A 21,410-nucleotide genomic window follows, 5' to 3' on the forward strand; every position below is an offset into this window, starting at 1 on the left:
TTCCCAGCCTACATCTGTCATTCAGACTGACAGAGGCCTGGAGCGATAAACATGGCGGATGAAATTGACTGAAGAGGGCTATGAAAGTTTTACTTAGACGATGGATTATACTCGTTCTCCTTTTGATGATCTCTGTCACATTTTTGTTCCTGCAAATTTTATCTCTGAAAGCAATTGATAATACGGTAATATTAACAATAAGGCTTAATTTAGGTTATTCTGCTTTCTTGTCCATGCAAGGAGCCAGCCAAGTTTTATTTAGGGTCGGTCAGGGTTTTTAGGTATACGGTATACAGGGGCATTTTAAACTGGATATACTGTATTTTTACCTAAAATGGGTATAAAGTGTACTGTGTTACTCCAAATTTTGGTATTTTGCATGATTTTGAGGGGATATTTTGGGTACGTATACTGGGTACATGCTTTTTAGGTATACCAGTATACCACTTACCCCCCTGGCCGACCCTGTAGGGTAAAGGTTTAGGTCTTGTGCACTTGAGCTAAAATTTATCTTAAAATATAATAGATGACCAAATAATATATCTTTTTCTCTGTAATAGTTAATTTCCAGATTCCGAGTTTTAGAGAGCCTTCGAGGATTACTCCCGTATCGAAACCAAAGGGATGTTAAGCTGGTATGTAATGATTCTAAATATTGAACAGCATTCAATTTCTCATTAGAAAGGAGAACAGGTAAACGGATAATTGCTCTTTAAACGTGCTCCTGTTTATGTTATTCTAGTAAAGTGCAAAGGTAAAATAAATTTTATGAACATGGCCTTTGCACAAAATAAGAATAACAGACACAGGTGGAGCGATTTATATTATTTTTTCTAATCTTGGAAATATGTAAGAATATTGTATTGAGAAAAGAAAATTTATGTTCATTATTTACGCAGAAAAGGTTAAGTAGAGCACATTTCAATTGAGTGTCATAAAACCAAAACTAAATTTACCACTCTGGCCAATCCGAAAGGACACAGAGAATCCAGTGAACCAAGCAAATCATGTACCGACACAAGGCGTGGGATATATAATGCAAAACCAAAGCAAATGCAAATTACAGTTGAACCCTACTAATTCGAACTTTGTTATATCGAATTCCCTGGTTTTTTGAACTCATACCCATTTCCCTTGGATTTGCCCTTCAGTCATTTACTATTGGCTATTATGAACTTCCACTATTTCGAACTATTTGTTTCTCCTGACAGTTAGAAATAATGGGGTTCAACTGTACTTTAAACCCCCTCAAGTAAAATTTAAGAATTCTAATGGGATATCACTCATCTCTACACTACCTACTTATTGTGTTCCAATTGTAGATGCGTAGCCACAGTTGGCTTCCGTTTAATACTCGGCTGTCAAAGAGGTTCTATTATACTATGGCAGTGTAAACCAATTTTGAGTATCTGAAATTATGGCAATTTCGATCGTTAGGAAAAAACAGAAAGTTTTTTGCTCTCTAGGAAGAACAAAATATGGCGGTTTGGCAGAATGACAAAACAACCCCTATAATAGACCCTCGTCAAACCTTGCATATGAGTACCTAGTAACTAACAAAGTGATCTTTTTCAGAAACATATAAAAGCGTTTGTGGAAGTGAGCAAGGAACATGGTGTTCCAACATTTCTGTTTCATCCACTGGTGTTCCACTTAACTACAACAAACTTTGATCAGATCCATAATCAACAAGATGGTTGTGAGGTGTTCTGTGGAAATCAGTATTTCGTATTTGGTGTGATAAACTCAGAATGGCAGAAAGGACAAAGCCATCCACTATCAACATTGATAGTAAGTAGTTCTGTTTTAGGGCATTCTAGCTAGGGGTTCAGGGATGTGCTGGGGGTAACCCTGGGATACTAGCATCCTATCCAGTGGGGAGTAGAAATACTCCTAAGTCGCCTCATGCCATGGATAAGCTCTGGCCTGATGGGCCACTAGGCTCATATGCAGACTTTACCTCTACCTTCCCCCCTCCCCCAAGTTTTAAAGCCAAATTTTTATGCCCTAAGCATGCCAACATTGAAGCATTTGAGAAAAAAAATGACAAAGTAGACTCATGGCAGCTGCCTCAGGTCATGTGTTCTAGCAAGTCTGACCTGGAAGATGCTGCAAAGCTTGCACATTTGCTTGTCATAGATCATTTTATTTTCAAGTCTTGTTAGTGGATTCAAAATAGAACTGTTTGCATCTTAGTTTTAAGCCTGCTTGCCATTCTTCAGCATTATAACTCAATTTTTGAAGACCTCATTTATTTTGCTTCAGGTTGTCAGATTGAAAATTAGTATATATGATGTACATGTGCGGGAACATTTGTGGGATTATGTGATAAACTGTGGAATCATGTCGATCATGGGATCAGAGGCCGTGGTTTTTGCCAGAAAACTTTGACAATGGTGCTTAACAACATAAAAACTAAGTGGGGATTGTAAAAAACGTGAAAGACTGATTAAAAAACTGCTGAATATCATCATGCATGTCCAAAAAAAGTAATGGAATGAAAAGTAAATCATACCATCACTTCCTCTAGTGAACTTATACCCTTTGGCCAATGGCTGAAAACCAGGACAGGAAGCTGACAATGTGTGGTTCCAGAAAATATCCATACTCCCCTCACAAAAGGGATTGGAAATTCCGGGGAGGGGAGGGGGGGGGGGGTCACAAAGACCCAAAACTTTAAAGCAATGTATGAAGCTAAATTGGAATTTCCAGAGGGGTGGGGGGGGGGGTCATAGGGCAAATCCCTTCCGTGGGGGGTATGGATATTTTCTAGAACCCCACAATGATGGTTTCATAGCAAGTATTTGGCAAAACTTAATAAAATAAACCTAACTCAGCCGTGACACAGTCCCTTTAAATGAGTGAGTTGTGTTCTGGTAGTACATTTACCTTGCGGAGTTGAGGAAGAATGGGGGATTTAGAGGCAATCAATTAATATTTTATATCATAATCAATGTAAAAAGGTAAAGTCTGTATATGAGCCTAGTGTCCCATCAGGCTAAGCTTATCCTGGTTTTGGTAGCGACTAGGAGTATTTCTACTCCCCCCTGGATGGGATGCTAGTCCATCGCAGGGTTACCCTCAGCAGTAAATTTGCGAGAACCCATTTATACACCTGGGTGGAGATAGGCACTTTGAGAGTAAAGTGTCTTGCCTAAGGACATAAATGCAGTTTCCCAGCCAGGGCTCAAACCCACTTGATTTGTAGCCGGGGGGGGGGGGGGGGAGGGGGTACTCCCTAAAATTTACTACAGGGGTGTGCCGCTGAGTCTCTGAGACTCTGGACCTGTTCCAGAGAAAAAAAGCTGAATTTGCGACCCTGTTCCAGACAAACATTGCAAAATAGGTACCCTGTTCCAGACAATATCCACAATGGAAATATATGTAGATATACGGTATATAAAAACACTAGCGTACATCACAAAGCGCTGACTTGACTTCATCTGTAGCTCGGAGATAAAGCGATGAGAGGAGCGGAGTTTCATAGCTAAACTTGATTGTGTCTAATCAGGATTCTGGGAAAAAATCGACCCTGTTCCAGAGTCAAAAGGTGATTTGTATACCCTGTTCCAGAGTCACATACCCGTATAGCCCTTATATGGGAGTACCCCCCCCCTGGGATTTGTATCCAGTGCACTAACTGTACTGTTAGGCCACCATGCCTCCCGCATATTACAGCTGTATAACTTAATTTGTTAATATTTTGTGGATGTTTATGCAGGGCTTTATTTACACATTTGTGTGTTTTTTAGTACCAGTTTAGAACAGATCTTCAGACACATAGTTTCCATATTGTCTGTCGCAAAGTTCCAGAGCCGTGGTTTGATTCAAGCAAGGATTTCATGGATATCAAGTCTGTTGTGTCATCATGTAGCGTAACCCTGGCTGATACTGTTATAGAGCTGGTGATATTTTACGAGAGGACATCATATTTATGGCATGGACCCCTCCAGGGAGATACTGCAGCTAAATCCCTCCAGTATTCTGCAGCTTATAACAGGTAAATTGAATTCCATTGTAGTTATTTTAGAACATTTTTCTAGGGGTGGAATCCACTATGCAATTCGTTTTTAGTATTTATTATATAGCCGCGAGTGTTTTACTGGAAAATAGACCACTCAAAAAATTCATACGAAACTGCATCCGGGACTGTAGTGGCGTATTTCCTATATCCTCACTAGTGAGGATATCGATGACGCCGGTTGGAAATGGCGAGCTATCGAGACGTCTATCAATTCGTGAAGTTCACTGAAGCCAAAATAAAATGTTTTACTGAGGAGCAGCAAAATGCTAACACGAAGAAAAAACTTCATATGACTTGAAATTATAAGAGCCTCTTGCTTGTGGAGACAAAGAGAGGGAAATCAAGAAATTCCAGCTGACTTCGCGATCAGAAATCAGAAAAGCGGTGAGTTTGAGCCAAAACAGATTTCAAAACGGCGAATTATATTATCAGTTACAGTGATGAAAGCTAATAAACAGTTTTACATTTACGTTATAAATCTTTTGGTAAAGGTAAAGGCAATATTTTACTCATTCGCTGCGCTCATTCGTAAAATATCGCTTTACCACTCAAAAATAAAATTCATATCTTCGCGCCGCCATGTAATATCCTCTATATATCACACAAGTGAATAGTGCTTTTTGCACGCACTGATTGGTTAGCTTGGAGTTGATTAGCAAAGTACTATTCACCTCCGAGGAGCTAAAGAGAAACAAACTGCCTTCGCGTGTCGCTTTGTTTACCGAAAGTGATGTTTTGGTCCGCAAGTTATACAACTTGTGTGGTATATACTAAAACAATTACCACCACTATTCACCTCCACTTATTTAAATGCAAAGTTATATCGAAAAAATAATAATTAATTAAATTAATTGAATGATAGACTTTAGAGCAGTTTTCAATTGAGTGTCGTAAAACCAAAACTAAAGTTATTACTTTAGTTTTACTATAGTGGATGAACTACTATTCAATCTCGACAATGATAAGGTGTCGGGTATGGTACTTGTGGACTATACCAAGGCATTTGACATGGTGGACCATGAACTGCTACTACGGAAGTTAGAGGTGTATGGGGTTATTAACAAAGAGCTAGTGTGGTGCCATTCATATCTCTCAAATAGGCAACAGGTGGTACAAGTGGGCGGTGAAGTTTCTTCGGAAATGCATATGGCTTACGGGGTTCCACAAGGATCTATACTAGGACCGCTATTCTTCCTATTGTTCATAAACGATTTGCCACTACACGTTTCAACTCAAGTAGACCTATATGCTGATGACACCACTGTCTGTGCCGCAGCTGACGTCGCCAATCTGCATCTTCTCAATGACTCTCTCAATACGTCGGTAGGGGAGATTGAGTCCTGGGCGAACGCGAACAAGCTTTTGTTAAACGAGAAGAAGACGAAGGTCTTGATGATCACTGGCAATCGCCTTGCTCCTAAGACAGGTGTTGAACTGTGCGTTAAGGCGGGAAACGGCGCCACAGCATTAGATAATGTATCAAGTGCAACATTACTTGGACTTGACATAGATAGCAAACTTTCGTTTAACGAACATGTAGAAAAGACATGTAAAAAAGTGGCCTCCCGTATTGCAATTCTTAGAAAAATAAGATCGTTTTTGCCGTTAGCACAACGCAAACAATACTATAACGCCTTAATACAACCTATTATAAATTATGGTAGCATAGTATGGTCGGTGTGCAACAAAGAATGTCTAAACAGAATTCTTAAACTACAGAAGCGCGCAGCCAGAGTCATTCTCTTTGCAGAACCGCGTGCATCATCTGTGGAACTTTTTAATAGACTGGGATGGATCCCAGTACACGAACAATGTAATATAAACAAATGCGCGCTAGTCCACAAACGGATCTATGGAAACGTCCCTACCTTTTTAAGCGACCAACTTGTGTTAAATAGCCAAGCAAACAAAAGAAGCACTCGCTACGCTTATTTTAACTTGCGCTGCCCGAAATTCAGAAGGGAGACAGAAGGCGGGCGCACTTTTTCTGTTTCTGCCACCCGCCTTTGGAATGCTCTCCCTATCTCAAAAAGGCGAATCGAACAGCCGAAGCCCTTTAAAGAATCTCTCAGAGATCGGGTGTTTTCGGAGCAGCAGCTTTTACATCATTTTATTGTATAGTTTTAACTTTTTAGCTTCATATATCGTTTACTATTATGCATATTCGTATTCAATTTTCAATAATATTCTAGTGTAATTTTTAGGGAGGGCCACAGGTTTGTTAGCTTTGCTATTTAGTGTTACCCTCATTTTAAATAAAGTCTTTATTATTATTATTATTACTTTGGCCAATCACAAAAGACACAGATAATCCAGTGAACCAATCAAAACTCGAAGCAAAGTACATGTCACAAGCACGTAGCGCGGGAAAACGTGCATGAGCGAGTCACGATTGGTTTTGGTTTTACTTCTGATTGGTTGAGAAAGTGGCACGAGATTTTTAAACCAATCACTAAGCGTAGTAATGCAAAACCAAAGCAAACAGAGATTTCTTTCGACACTCAAGTGAAACCCGCTCTATTACTGTTTTTGGCAAAGAATTTCAACAGTGAATTAATCAAAAATGGATCCAACGACCAAGTTGTTGGTTATATAGTGGCATTCTGATTTCTTGAACCTCCAAGGGAAACTGAATTGCAGTGTCCGCCGGAGAGAAAGGAACCACGTTTGGTTCAAGTTATCTGTATAATAATATAATAATAATAATGGATTTATATAGCGCCATATCAATGTTATCAAGAGGTTCGAGAAATAGAGGGCTCAAGAAACGGGCTTCCACTGTAAATGGTTTGATCTGAGCAAAAGTGTCTTAAACTAGTTGATATTCGCTTTTTTGGCAGTAAGTCAGCGGATTAAAAATTAAATTACACAGCACAAGAGTTAATAGGGCAACCAAGCCCAATGCATTCAAATCTTGAGTGTATGTTCTGTGTACCGGTAGGCTTTCTGTTGAACAACCCGGAAACAATTGACATTTCGCTTAAAATAAATTTGTTATTGAGCTAGCTGGTAGGTGAAATTACTAACTAAAAGATCATGTTTAAGTTTTGCATGGCTAGCACTTTTCTTAGACCTTCCTCGTTGACTGTAATAAGTAAACGTGCGGTTAATTTTCTTATCAACCCAGTTCGTTTAGAATCTACATTTAATTACTATAAATAAGCATTTTCCTTTTAATGTGCTTTTTTTTCAATCATGTCACAAATTCCCGATTTGAACACTTAACAGTTCATTGAAACCACTGTCGGAAAATGCATTGAAATACCCAAGAAAATGAATTAACTTTTCCCAAACCACTGGCCATTCATTGAAATTTCTCTTGGTAAAATCGCACAGTTTTGAATTTCAGATGAGGAAAATTCTTCTAAAGGAAAATTGATTTTTCTTTGTCAATTAAAGCCCATAACATAAGTTGGGGTTTTCGGCGAGAGAAAAACCGACGTTACTTTGAATTTATCAGGTCTAATCAAATGTTATTTACTCAAAATCTTTCAAATTAACTGTAATTGCATTTTTTGTTAAAAATACATACTAATTATAACTATAAATAATCATTTTCCTTTTATGTAGTTTTCTCTTGGTAAAATCGAACAGTTTTGACTTTCAGATGGGAAAAATTCTTCTAAAGGAAAATTGATTTTTCTTTGTATTAGAGCCCATAACATAAGTTGGGGTTTTCGGCGAGAGTTGAAGTTATCAGGTCTAATCAAATGTTATTTACTCAAAAGCTTTCAAATTAACTGTAATTGCATTTTTCGTTAAAAATACATGCTAATTACTATAAATAATCATTTTCCTTTTATGTAGTTTTCCGATTCACAATTCCCGATTTCAGGAAAATGCCTCCAAGAAACTAAATTAACTTTTCTCAAGACACCGTTCCGGCATTTATTGAAACAAATAAATTTCTCTTGGTAAAATCGAACAGTTTTGACTTTCAGATGGGAAAAATTCTTCTAAAGGAAAATTGATTTTTCTTTGTATTAGAGCCCATAACATATTAAGTTGGGATTTTCGGCGCCTTTTTTAAGAAAAAAGAGAAAAACCGACGTTAGGGCTAATCAAATGTAATTTACTGTAACCTTTCAAATAAACTGTAATTGCACTTTTCTTTAAAAATATACTCTAATTACTATAAATAATCATTTTCCTTTTATGTTGTTTTCCGATTCACAATTCCCGATTTCAGTTCCTTGCAACCAACGCCTTGAAGTACCCAAGAAACTAAATTAACTTTTCTCAAAACACTGCTCATTTATTTTCTAAAGGAAATTGTTTTTTCTTTGTATTAGAGCCCATAGCATAAATGGGGTTTTTTCGGCGCCTTCTTCTTAAAAAAAGAGAGAAAACCGAAGTTACTGCTTTTAAGTTATCAGGGCTAATCATATGTAATTTATTCAAAACCTTTCAAATAAACTGTAATTGCATTTTTCGTTAAAAATATACACTTATTACCATATTAAATAATCATTTTCCTTTTTGTGGTTTTCCGATTCGCAATTTCCCGATTTGAACACTTAACAGTTCATTGAAACTACTGGCGTTAAATGCCTTGAAGTACCTAAGAAACTAAATTAAGTTTTCTCAAAAACACCGTTCATTTATTGGAAACAAATAAATTTCTCTTGATAAAATCGCGCAGTTAACAGTTTTAACTTTCAGATGGGAAAAACTCTTCCAAAGGAAAATTGATTTTTCTTTATATAACATAAGTTGGGTTTTCGAATGTTTTTAAAAAATGAAGGAAATAGCCGACCCTATCAGGGTTTAAAGATGGCTTTCGTAATCGGATCTCAATTGCCTCCCTTATGCGACGTTTGAATGTGTTGCTTTCTGTGTCAAGAACTTTTGTTTTGCTGGCATCGACTGAATGTCCCGGGCAATGTTCAAATCTCCACATTTCCTAAAAGTTTTTGCCACGGAAAGCAACACGTTTAAACGTCGCATAAGGGAAGTAATTGAGATCCGGTTACGAAAGTCCTCTTGAATTCGGTCGAGCTGAAAGAAATATTGCACTTTTAACTTTTTGTTGTGCTCTGAGTACAAGGAATTATCTTCTTTTTAATCGGGCGGGGCCTGGGCCCGATTCATAATCTGTGTCAGATTTTGTCGTTTTTTTTTTGTCGGTAAATCGTTCCAGAACCTCGCGGCCCAGCCGATCCCTTGGTCACGGTCACGCAAGTTTTCATTACTTGCGAAATATTACGTTCAAATCGTACAAGTTTTAATGTGCACTCCCTGGAAGCTGTGTTACAAAATCATTCCCGTCTAATTTTACGAGTACTCTATGCTCTGTTAAACGCGAAATATATATATATTTTTTTGTGTCCGGCATTTAAGTCTTGACTTGGAGCGAGTACTGGAGATTCGCATTGCAAAATCTTGCTTTCTTTGCCATGTCCAAACTATTATTGTGAACGCAATGCTAATTAATAAATTCCACGGCTCAGACACGCACAATTTTTACGGCTTCAAAACTTTCGAAATTCAAATGCTTTTCGAAACATTTCTTGGTCTTATCTTGAAAAAAAAAATCAATCTGAAACATCTTTTTGGAGATTCTTACGTTTGTCTCAGAGCGAGTACTAAATATTCAAATTGTGAAAGCTATTTTCGTAGTAAACACTACGTCATTCACGCAATTTTGGCTTCGCCGGAAACTGCAAGCGTCACTGCAGTGCACTTTTTTCAGCCAGACTCCACTTTAAAGAAATTTTATGAGGAAGAACTGTTTTATCGAAGCGTTTGACTCAGAGCGAAAACAAAACGCCGTATTACGTACCCGTGCTGTACTGAATACCGCAAAACAACGCAGTTTGACATGTACAAGTGGTGCAAGCTAAATAAGAACCATTACGTCATGACAGATTTCAAAACCGCAGTGAGCTGTGATGCAATAGCATTGTTGAGCCGTCTCTTCTGTCACGGTCACGCAAGATTTAATATTTAATAGCGATCAGCCGATCACTCGCGTTTAACATGAACACTCTGCTCTCTGAAATGTATAATTTTGTTTCATTCCATATTTTACAAGAAGAGAGGGCTGAATATAATCACATAGAGAAAACAAAGACCGCTTGGACATGTCCAAGCTATTTAAAACTACCACTACGTCATACCCATGCCACGCGATCTCTCGCTTGTAGCTATAAATAATCATTCCCTTATTTTCTGTTTGAATACTCTGCGCTCTGTTTGTGTGAAATACTTATTGTTGTGTTACTCAAGCGTTTGGCTCGGAGCGAGTACAAGTCATACAATTTAGCCGGAACGTGTTAAATATTGCAAAACAACGACTTATTTTCTAGATATCCCAATTTTTGTTTTGAGTTTACGGTATTTTGAGAATCGAAACGTTATCGAAACGTAAGTTGCAAGCTCAGCAAGAATGTGTCAAAGCACGGGATACACCTCATCGCGCCAGGGGAATTACCAAAAGCTTGTCGGAAGACGCTAAACGGAGAAACACAATGGGATGGCCTTAGTCTACTCTTTATTTTGGCGTGATTTGGCTTTCTTTTAAATGAACTGGTTTGGGTTTAATTTTATTGAACATTCGGAACAAAATAAATATTTGCATGCGTAAGCAGGCATTTTTCCGGCTAGGCATGTGGTTTTAAAAAGAAAAAGATGGCTTGGTAAAGGAAATTCATGTCACGTTTGTACTGTCGTGAATTGTAATAAACGTCGTGAACTGTAATACCTGTCGTAAATTGTAATAACAGTTGTCGTGATTTGTAATAGCTGTCGTAAATTGTAATAACAGTTGTCGTAAATTGTAATAATGCACCTATCGCAAATTGTAATAACATGCTGTCGTAATTTGTAATACCCTGAGCTGTCGTAAATTGTAATAGCACATTGCCGTGTTTTGTAATAACCAGTATTATCATATTTTATTTTGCCATTTAACTCTGGAAATCTGTTAATCTATTAATTGCAAGCATTTCACAGCGCAGGAAGTCAGTTAAAGGTTCCGGCATTTTTTAATTTTTAAAAAATGTGCATTAGAGAGATTTCATTTAACCCGTGAAACACTATCTGCCAGTCAGCGCCTATTGGTCGATAATAAACAACAGAAAAAAAATTGAATAAGTGTCTAATAGTATTTCAGAAAGTGTAATAACTATTTCACGGGTTTAGTAAAATCACTCTATTATGATTAAAGGGACTATGTCACAGAATTTAACCAGAATTTGGCATCGGAAATGACCATCAAATTCGGGGAAATATAATAATGACCCCATAAAACAGTGACCCCCAATAACACAGCAAATACAAAAGAAGGTACGGATGGTCAAAATTGATAAAGATTGAATCGGATTACAATATGGGTTTTTGAAATATTGTTGGGCTAAACAGTTTTCAAAGTTAGTCTCATTTGCTTGTAACTTTAAATTATAACGCCCGGGAGACAAATTTGGTTGCAATGAATGAATGCATACTGATAGGAGTAATTGCTTTGCAAACGTAAAAGTTTCATAGCAAGTATTTGGCAAAACTTTAAAAATAAACTTAACTCAGCCGTGACACAGTCCCTTTAAAAAGTGAAAGAAACCAAAGAAAGATAAAAAAAGTTGAAATAAGACCCATTATCCACCTTAAAAAAATAAAGATCAATGACTTGTTAGGGACCGACTAGAGAATCACAATGAAAACTCACGTTTCCCTTTATGTGCCTTGCTGCAAATTTGTTCCGGTGAGAAGATTAATAATGTTTAGCCTGTGAACAGGCTTTTCGATCGAGGATGGGGCGAAAAGGCACTTGCCTCGTCTAAATTTTTACCCAAAATTAAAAACAAAATATTTTCTGTTGGGACAAAAAATCGCCAGTTGAACAAAATTGAGTTTTCTCAAGAAATAACTCATGAAAAATGTCGCTAAAAGAGATTCATAACTTCTAGATTTCAAATTTTCTGGAGGACATGCCCCTTAAACCCACTAGTACGATCTTGCCTCGTCTATGGCAAAGTTCTGGTTACGGACCTGCATTTTATAGAATTATTACAAAACACGACAATGTGCTATTACAATTTACGACAGCTCAGACTATTACAAATTACGGCAGTATGTTATTACAATTTGCGATAGGTGCGTTATTACAATTTACGACAACTGTTATTACAATTTATGACAGGTATTACAATTCACGACAACTGTTATTACAATTTACGACAGGTATTACAATTCACGACGTTATTACAATTCACGACAGTACACACGTTCACTCCGTGACTAACGCAAACACGACTTGTGTGTTTCTCAAGTGACTGCTTTTCTAAATATTTTACTGTGCGGTGCCGTGCCTTTAACAAAGCACTGAAAGAGGTCAGGAGGTCAAACATTACCCGCACGATTATAAACTGCTTGCAGTTCTTGTTAATCATGATTCTAGAATAGAAAAACATTAGTTTTGATTGTTGTGCATTTCCAAGCGAGCAGATTTAAAATGCGACCTTAAAATCGAATGCATTCAGTTTACTTGTAAGTGTCGCGTTACGACAGAAAAGGCCAAATTAACGAGTGTAAGAAGAATTTGTTCTTGTACAGGCGTCCGTTTCTGAGCACCCCATTAGCCTGTGAGATTTGAAGACGGACGAAAATGAACTCTACAGCTCAATCGCTCGAGTGCAGTTTCCCTTACAACACTGTCGCTATGCCGGAATGGCGTCGAAACTTCCTTACAAGTGAAATGTTTGCTGCACTCATATCGGTAACAATTTTCAATCTGCTCGTGTCTCCAGTAACAATACTTCTTAATATCTTGGTTATAACTGCCGTCAAAACAAGGCCTTCACTGAGAAATAAATACAACGCTTTACTGGCATGTTTAGCAGGAACTGACTTTGCGACCGGCGTGTTGGGACAGCCGCTCTTCACTTGCTGAACAAATCTACCGCCTAACAGACAGCGCTGCTTCTGATTTCTGCTTCATTCCTTACGCAGCGAGACGATTTAGCGGGACCTTCCTAATGATTTCATTACAACATTTGGCATTAATAGGCATCGAGAGATATACAGCGATGAAATACCCTTATAAATACGACGATATTATCACTAAACGTCGCTTGATTGCAGTTGTTATTTTGGCGTGGTTGCAGGTTCCCGCGACAATTTTGTTTTCTTTTTCTAAGAGCGATACTTCAGTGTTTATTTTTCGCGTGCTCACAATATTCCCGACTTTTTTCATTCTAATCTTTTGCCACATTGCTGTTTATTTCGAAGCTCGAAAGAAAATCAAGACACAGCAACTGTCCGCGGAAGCAAAGACGACATTTTTAATGGAGAAGAAAGCTTTAAAGACAACAACATTTGTGATCGGTCTAGTTTTGTTGTGTTACATACCGAAGACTTTTTTAACAATTGTTTCTGGATCTCTCATAAGGTCACCTATTAAGTTTTTAGCTATCGAGTCTTTCTCGCTAACGTTAGCGCTCTGCAATTCGGGTTTCAATCCGCTAATTTACTGCGCAAGAAATAGAGAATTTCGACGAGCTTTCAAGAAACTTTTGTTCAGATCAAACCAGATACCGCCATTGTAAGCTGAGACACTGTTCTGTAGAAATTAGCAAATTAAAAGGATTTTAAAAGTGAGGCCGAAAGCACATTGTAAAATGTAAATCGAGAATTTGAATTGCAACCATCAATTTTATCCTGCGAAGAGAAGTTTTCCTCTCGTCCCAGCTCACGCTTTTGAAGTGCAAAATGTTGTATATAGTTCAATAGTTGCATTCTGTGGATAAATTTACTTAACCACTTTTAATTGCTTATCCTCTTTTCAATTTAAGTCAGCGATAAAGCGCATGTTTTAATATCCATTATGCTTTTTACCGATAGAAGACAAATTGCCGTAAGTTTGAATCAAAATAGATACAAAAACACGATCAAAATTTAAAAAACCACTGAAATATTCAATTGCTGCGTAAATTTGTAGGCGATATCTGAGATAACATACATACTCAGTAAGCATTTTGATAATCACGCCTTAAAATTAATTCAATGATGACATATCACAACTGGAATGAAGAAACGAATGGCGGACGAAAAAAAAAATGTGCTGTATGGACTTCCAGACAAAAAAGTAGTTTGCGCTGTAAGAATTAATAAATTTTTGGTTTCACTGGTAGCATAAAACAAAAATGCAAAATATAACACTTTCAGTGCTAGTGAAATGGTTCCGACAAAACAATGTGACAAAGGTTTCGGCGAGAAACGTGATCAAATTCGATCGATCATAGCCCAGGCTGGAGTCATCATTGAGGGACCAGTCATTATTTACTGGGGGGGGGGGGGGGGGGGCACTACAAAAGCTTTGAAGAAGTGGGCTTTACCCTTCCCTTTGAATGGACCCACAAAAAAATTCCGAAATACTATGTTTCTGGACGATCATTGATTACGTGAACGTACTTTGCTGGTAATTTTCTACTTCAAAATGGACTGTTTGTGTGAGGCCTGTGAGGCATGGACTCATACAGTTGTTTCCCTTAACACAAGAAAGTTTAGGGGAGTCCGGGGGCATGCTCACCCGGGAAAATTTTTATTTTTTGTCTTCTCTAAAAATCACTAGAAATGACCCAAAACTGTCAAACGTGATGAAAAGTAATCAATTTATACCAATGAAAAAATAAATAGGTGCAAAGCCTTTCTAACCTTAAAACAAGTCATCATTCTAATCCGGCATTATTTTCAGTGACTTTACCTGTTTCCGGTCACGATTATCAATTTTGGCGAGAAATTCATACACAAAATGAAATTGGTGTTTTCTCTTGGTGTTTAACTTGAGGAAAATCTGCCTATAATATGAATGCAATACTCGTGAGAACAGCGCTTTTACTGTCTCAAAAAGATTACTACTTTGCGAAACTAACGTGACTTAATTGCGAAGGGGCATCTTATTTTGGCTACAAAACGGACCATTATTTTTTTGAGGGAAAGGGGGGGGGGGGGTGGTTGGGCAATTTCCAAAAAAAAATCCTGCACAGAAAAAAAGGCTAAAAAAATCGTGCAAGGAGAGCCATGCGGAAAAAATATAAGAAAGAAATATTTTAAAATAAAGTCTTGCACAACCTAAAGGCCTGAAGGTGAAAAAAATATCTTGCACAGAAAAATTGCCGAACCCCCTTCCCCCTCAAATAAATATTGCCTAATAAGCCAATGATCGAACGTGAGTTCAGAGTACCTTGCGTTATTCTCTTAAGATCTTAGCTAGTTGCTCTGATATGACAGCTGTTTGATCTAAGGTCATTTCTGCAAAATAAACACAGCCTTGGTTTATAGTAGGCCATACGCTCGTGCTTGATTTGAGTAGTTTTCATTCCACGTCAGAATAATGAAGGTGATTTGTGCAGGATTGGGAAAAACTGGAACCACCAGCCTGGCGAAGGCTTTGCAAGTTCTTGGATACAACGTGTATGATTTCAAGGAACATTTTCAATTTCACCGACAAGAATGGCTGGATAGCTTAGAGACCGATCGCCACCCTAACTTCAAAGAGATCTACGAAGGCGTCGACGCCATTACCGATGTTCCGCCAGCCTTTTGGTTCGAGGAGATTTCAACCGTCTTCCCAGAAGCCAAGGTTATCCTGACCGTTCGAGATTCCGAGGACGCTTGGCTGAAAAGCTGGAAAGAGCATCTTCAATTAGGCTCTCTCATACTTCCGTTCTATGTTAAGATTTTGATGATCATTGTACCTTGGATGAAAAAACAAAAGCATTTTTTCGACACCTTACACCAAGCGATTTATGGAAGCTTCAATCCTGAAGCTACAGCTCTCTACAGGGTGAAATATCGCCAACACAACGAGAGAGTTCAGGCCGTTATTCCCGCTGAAAAGCTTCTTGTGTTCAATGTTAAACAAGGATGGAAGCCATTGTGTGAATTCCTTGGGTGCGATGTACCTTCGACTCCGTTCCCGCGAGCGAATGTGGCCCATTCGGATACCAAGAGTGAAATCTCCGGGCAAGGCAGGACCGAGGGAACAGTAGCCTTAGTTATTCTGTTCATTGTATTTCTTCTCGCTGCTGTTTTTGTTGTTCGCATTATTGGTTAAAAGCTTGCCACGTAGAATTCCGAAATCACGAACAATGTAGGTCAATAACCATGCAGAGCCCATTGTCAATAATCGTTTGTTGTTGTTTTTTTTTTATTCAAAGCTAACAGGAACGTGTTTTTGCCCCAAGTTGTTTAGCAATTTGCTGGATTTCTTGAGTCATATATGCTTAAATGGTTGAATTGATAAAAATATTGTGTATCAAAGACCTCCGAGTCGATCGAACGTGATTGCTGCCACGCGAGGCTAAAAGTCACGCAACACAAACTCAAAACGCAGTGAAATAAGGACACTCCTATCCTTTCTCGTACTTTTGCATTGTTTAATTTTTACTAACTGTCCCGTTTTTATCAATCCACGACAAGGGTAACAGTCATATTTTGTATTTTATGCAAGTTTGACAAACTGCATAAAATACGATAGTTAAAAAAATACATGTAGTTGAGGTACACTCTTTTTTTATTAGAACCTTTTTTATAAGAATGTCGAGGCTGAAAAAAGGCGAAAATTTAAGAACATCCTAAGAACGTGTCCAAGGCTGAAATTTGGTTAAGAACGAATTTTATTTTTTTCTCTTTGTTGCGAGAGAATGAGTACATCTTTATTCAAATCCTGACTTGTAACCAATAATGTCATCACTCATTGGTGACGTGAACATGTAGATATCGGTTAGGAATCAATTAACTGCAATACCACTTTGTTTTTAATTTTTTTAAAAAAGAAAACATTGTCAGAACATTTCAGGCTCAAATCTTTAAAAAAGTTAAGAACTTTCCCCATTCCTGTGTAAGAATTCTTCGAATTCTAAATGTGAGATTACTTTAAATTCGTAATGTAAGATTCCTGTGATTCCTCATGGAAGATCATTAAATTAATTTTAAAATACTGATAAATAAAGCTTTTTTAACAGTTTTCCGCAAAATGCAATGTTACGGCCTCATGCATGATCTTACAAGATGAATTCGTCCGTTTTTATTTATCACTCTATTCACAGGGACTGGCATGTAAATTGTAGCCCTTGCAAGTTTCCGCGTGAGGGTTCGTGAAATGAAATTCTAGCCTGTTGAAAGCTGTTTTAGAAACCCTTTCGATTAATTAAACTGTAATGTGACGTTAAAATATAACGAAACTTTTTTGAGCAACAACAATGCCGGGAAAGACTTAAAAATAAAAGTGACCTTAACACAACCACATTGAGTCGATTAAAAAGTAACGTCTTATGCGCATTTTCCGATTTAAAATAAACGAACAGTCTATTCTCACTGTTGGACACTGTGTGTCAACACGTGTCAGATCGGGCCAGATCGAACTGCAGTCCTAAAATATTGAAAATACGCTCCGTTGACTTGCACAGTGTGCCACGAGGCGTCCAAAAAGGCCAAAATGGCCTTTTTAAAATTGTTTTCTGTTGCGATACCCTTGAAACAAGGTTGTGAGTGTAATCAAACTCACCTGAATCAAACCGTTGCATTTTATTTAGGCCATCCCAATAAAGTGTTTCGTTTCCCATCGCCCCGTCTCTTGTGATGGTGGATCGGTCGGTCGGGCAAAAAAAAAAAAAAAGAATGAATGAACACTTGAAGGGTTCTGGGTTCCAGAGAAGGCCGGGCTGCTTAGTAAGAAAGCCTGATTACAAAGTCAACTCGAAAACGTGGTCTTTTCGTTCGTTGTTCCTTAACAGTCTTTAAATAACGTAGTATCGATGTTTATTAAAGACAAAGACATCACATCACACCAATTGTTGTTGATAAAACAAGATCGTGTGCTTGTAAATTGAAGTACTTGTTTCTTTGACTAGTGAATCTGGGATTTTTTTTTTTTTTTTTTACTTTTCGAAAAAAATGGGTCGGTCGGGCAATGGCAAAACGAAACATTTTATTGGGATGGCCTGAATCCTGAACACTACATCAATGTTCCGGGGCAATTACTGTCCCTGGAAAGACTGTTAATAAATAAAATCTTTTCCAGTCGTCTCCTTTACTTTGTTAAAGAACTGCAATTATGTCGGTTACTTTGTCTAAGCAGATTGTTGCTTAATTTTTAAATATGTTTGTAAATTTCTAAGTAGATATAGTCTCCTTTTACGCCAGGCCCTTATATGACGTATATTTTCTTTTTTTCGTCAAAAGGTTCTTCATTGAGAAAAAAGTTATTGATGGAATACCAATCAATGTTCCAACTGATCCAGAGAAGCTAGCTTCAGAGAGAAACCAGACACGATTTACAGGTTGTAACATTACAAATGTTCAACAGTACTACAGTAAATACGGACGAGATATCTCCCCAGATGCTGTCCTGTTTAAGAAGAAAGCGTTAGAAGTTCTGTCTACCGCTATTAGTGCGCTGGATCGTCTTGGTGTAAGATTCTGGCTCAGCAGTGGCACGTGTCTAGGTAAGTAGATGTAACATTTAGATTCATACAAACATTCATATTCTCTTGATTTATAACGAATTTTGCTCCAGTTTATCCGACTGTGCCTTCGTTCGTTCTTTCGTTCGTTCGTTCCTTCCTTCCTTCGTTACTTCCTTTCTTCCTTCCTTCCTTCCTTCGTTCGTTCGTTCGTTCGTTCGTTCGTTCGTTCGTTCGTTCGTTCGTTCCATCCTTCCTTCCTTCGCTCGTTCTTTCGTTCCTTCCTTCCTTCGCTCGTTCTTTCGTTCGTTCGTTCTTTCGCTCGTTCACTCGTTCATTCATTCGCTCGTTCGTTCATTCGTTCGCCCTCTTGCGTGTTCGTTCGTTCGCTCGTTTGCTCGTTTGTTCGTTCGTTCATTCTTTAGTTTGTTTGTTCGTTCATTCTTCAGTTTGTTCGTTTGTGCATTCTTTAGTTTGTTCGTTCGCTCCTTCCTTCCTTCGCTCGCTCGCTCTTTCGTCCGTCCGTTCGTTCGTTGACTCGCTCGCTCGTACGCTCAACTGAGGACTTTTCTCACTTTACTAAACTCTACTTTTGTTTCTTCTCTTCAGGTTGGTACAGGCAGTGTGACATCATTCCTCACAGTAAAGATGTTGATATTGGTATATGGATAAAGGACTACAATTCACTTCTTATATCGGAATTTGAGAAAGCTGGACTGTTTTTAAAGCACAAATTCGGTCGAGTAAGTTCTCCTTTTTTCGTAAACTTTCTGTTTGTATCTTCCAATTGGGGTATTTGCCACATATGACTCACCACGTTTTATATTTTGCTTAACATTTTTTAAGTTTTCTGTTGACTTTTCAACGTGTAGTTTTCTGTTGACTTTTCAACGGTCTCTTTTAAACAAATTTGTATCGAGTTCCTCGATTTGACGAATAAAAACCTTCGAGATGCGAGTAAAGGTACGTGACAAGTGTTATATTTCCCATTGGGGAGATGTTTCCTTGCCAACTCCCCCCTCGCCCCTCACGTACTTGCTAGTTTTGATTGGTTAAACAAAACGGGACCCATTGAAAAGATGTCATAAAACTGATAATTTTTTAAAAAATTCGGTAATGATGCATGGAACTGAGCGATTCTTTTAGAGGGCCGTTTATATTGGTCGATAGACGACACCTGCCTAGCCAATCAGTTTGTTAGTTTTCCCATAGTCAGCCTGTGGGTTATTCTAACATCACTTAAGTAACGATTTATCTGTTTTTTCTGTTTTATTGTTGTTGTTGTTGCTGTCTTTTCTTCATCAATATCCTCTTAGATAGACGATAGCTTTGAGTTGTCCTTCAGAACTGAAGAGGATTACGTTAAGCTAGACATCTTCTTTTTCTATGAAGAGAAGGATTACATGTGGAATGGTGGAACACAAGCTAAAACGGGCAAAAAGTTCAAGTAAGACTGCAGTGATGTGATAGCTACCTTTATTATATAAAACACTTTTCTAACGCCTGGTGAAAGTAATCAACAAAGAGCAGTCCTATACATGGAACTGACCTGTAACGTACAAAACTTGGACTGGCAGGTTAGACTAATGCAGGCATCTGGTTGGCGCATAACTTGCAAGGGTGCGATAATAGGTTCATTACAAGACTAAGACAAGCATTGACACGATCCTCACAGTGAAAAAGAAAAGAAGGGGGAAAGAAGCCTGACAAAAATAAGACAAGACAAAACAATACAAAAAAAAAAAGAAACTCAGGGCTTTAACGGGATTCGAACCCGTGGCCTTTGCGAATACCGGTGTGAAGACTACAGAATGCTTTATTATTAGTGAAATGTTTTCTAATTGTTGGACCTCATAAAGTTTCTACAGCTCTGTTTCAATCATAAAGTTGTATTTAATTTAAATAAATCTCTAATTAACTTCTCAAGACCGCTGGGAGTATGTCCGCTCTCGGTACTTGTTTTTCTCTACAGACTCGCTGCACTCGTTCAGTACTGTCGAGACCAAGTGGCCTGTTTCTCGAAAGTCCCGGAAACCTTTCGTTCCTAGAAGGAAGCCTCTTTTCATATTAAAAATATGTAAATAAGAGTCAGCTTTGTAATCATAAGGTTTGTGATTCTGGGTGCGAAAACTTTTTGGGACCTACGAGAAACGGGGCCCAGGACCGATATACTCCAGAAACTTGGCTAACAGCTACTGTGTCCTTGCAACAAAAATTAACAATCTTTTCGCACCGTTCCGTCTTCAGATACATCTTTCCAAAATTCACTCTGTGTTGGACCGAATTTCTGAAAATGAAAGTGCGTATCCCTTGTGAAACCGAGTCTTACGTCATGGCAAACTACGGGAAGAATTGGCAGGTGCCAATCAAAGAATGGAACTGGAAAGAAAGCCCGCCAAACGTACGTGAGAATGGCCAGTGGAACGCAAAGGACTGGGGTGAAGTAATACAGCTCTTCTGAGCTTCCGAACGCGTAAACTGTGTCTAAAATATTTGTTCAAAAAACTTTTCTAAGACTTATTTATAATGAAATAAAAAATATAAAACGAGTTGCATCATCTTGTTTTTGCTTGCTTTGTTATAGTCTTTGTAGACAAACAAGTAAATCTCATCGTAGCTCCAGATTTCGCTCGGTCTGTTTGTTCTCTTTAGGTCGGGACACACTAGGCGACAAGTTGCCGCAACGTGCATGTGTCGCCTCGTGTGACATGGTGCATTTCTGCGACAATCTTTGTCGCTGCGACAGAATTTTGTCGCACGAATTCAAACTGGTTTGAACTCGTGCGGCTGATCGCAGGGACAAAATGAGTGAAATCAGCCTTGTCCCAGCGTGTGCACACTTCTGCGACAAGTCGCTGCGACAAAATATAAATTCACCAATGAAAGAGCGTCATTTATTTTTGCCATATTGAATTGGAAAAAGAATTCACAATCCCACTATTCCAAATTAAATTCGCTGCGTTTCAAGCGCCTTGTCGGAGCGG

At 38.2% G+C, this 21,410-nt stretch overlaps 2 protein-coding genes and 1 pseudogene across 2 annotated transcripts; all 3 read left to right on the top strand.

The window, feature by feature from the left end:
• Window positions 1-24: 24 nt before the first annotated feature.
• Window positions 25-20,976, top strand: LOC144637472 (ribitol-5-phosphate transferase FKTN-like). Its single transcript, XM_078496532.1, has 8 exons — window positions 25-185; window positions 561-635; window positions 1,576-1,791; window positions 3,753-4,000; window positions 18,206-18,468; window positions 19,036-19,169; window positions 19,743-19,873; window positions 20,674-20,976. The coding sequence occupies exons 1-8, from the start codon at window positions 81-83 to the stop codon at window positions 20,885-20,887; spliced, it is 1,386 nt and encodes a 461-aa protein (XP_078352658.1). The 5' UTR covers window positions 25-80; the 3' UTR covers window positions 20,888-20,976.
• Window positions 12,404-13,991, top strand: LOC144639369 (adenosine receptor A2b-like; annotated as a pseudogene).
• Window positions 15,239-16,282, top strand: LOC144637825 (uncharacterized). Its single transcript, XM_078496905.1, has one exon. The coding sequence runs from the start codon at window positions 15,354-15,356 to the stop codon at window positions 16,074-16,076; it is 723 nt and encodes a 240-aa protein (XP_078353031.1). The 5' UTR covers window positions 15,239-15,353; the 3' UTR covers window positions 16,077-16,282.
• Window positions 20,977-21,410: the final 434 nt, after the last annotated feature.

This window comes from Oculina patagonica, chromosome 14 (assembly GCF_052425735.1).
Source record: "Oculina patagonica isolate OP01 chromosome 14, crgOcupat, whole genome shotgun sequence".
Lineage (NCBI taxonomy): Eukaryota > Metazoa > Cnidaria > Anthozoa > Scleractinia > Oculinidae > Oculina > Oculina patagonica.

Excerpts from the sequence above, each read along its gene's own strand:
- LOC144637472 (XM_078496532.1), top strand. The coding sequence starts at position 81 with ATGAAAGTTTTACTTAGACGATGGATTATACTCGTTCTCCTTTTGATG. Across the intron at positions 4,001-18,205 it reads TATTCTGCAGCTTATAACAG|GTTCTTCATTGAGAAAAAAG; the intron begins GTAAATTGAATT and ends TTTCGTCAAAAG. Across the intron at positions 18,469-19,035 it reads CAGCAGTGGCACGTGTCTAG|GTTGGTACAGGCAGTGTGAC; the intron begins GTAAGTAGATGT and ends TCTTCTCTTCAG.
- LOC144637825 (XM_078496905.1), top strand. The coding sequence starts at position 15,354 with ATGAAGGTGATTTGTGCAGGATTGGGAAAAACTGGAACCACCAGCCTG.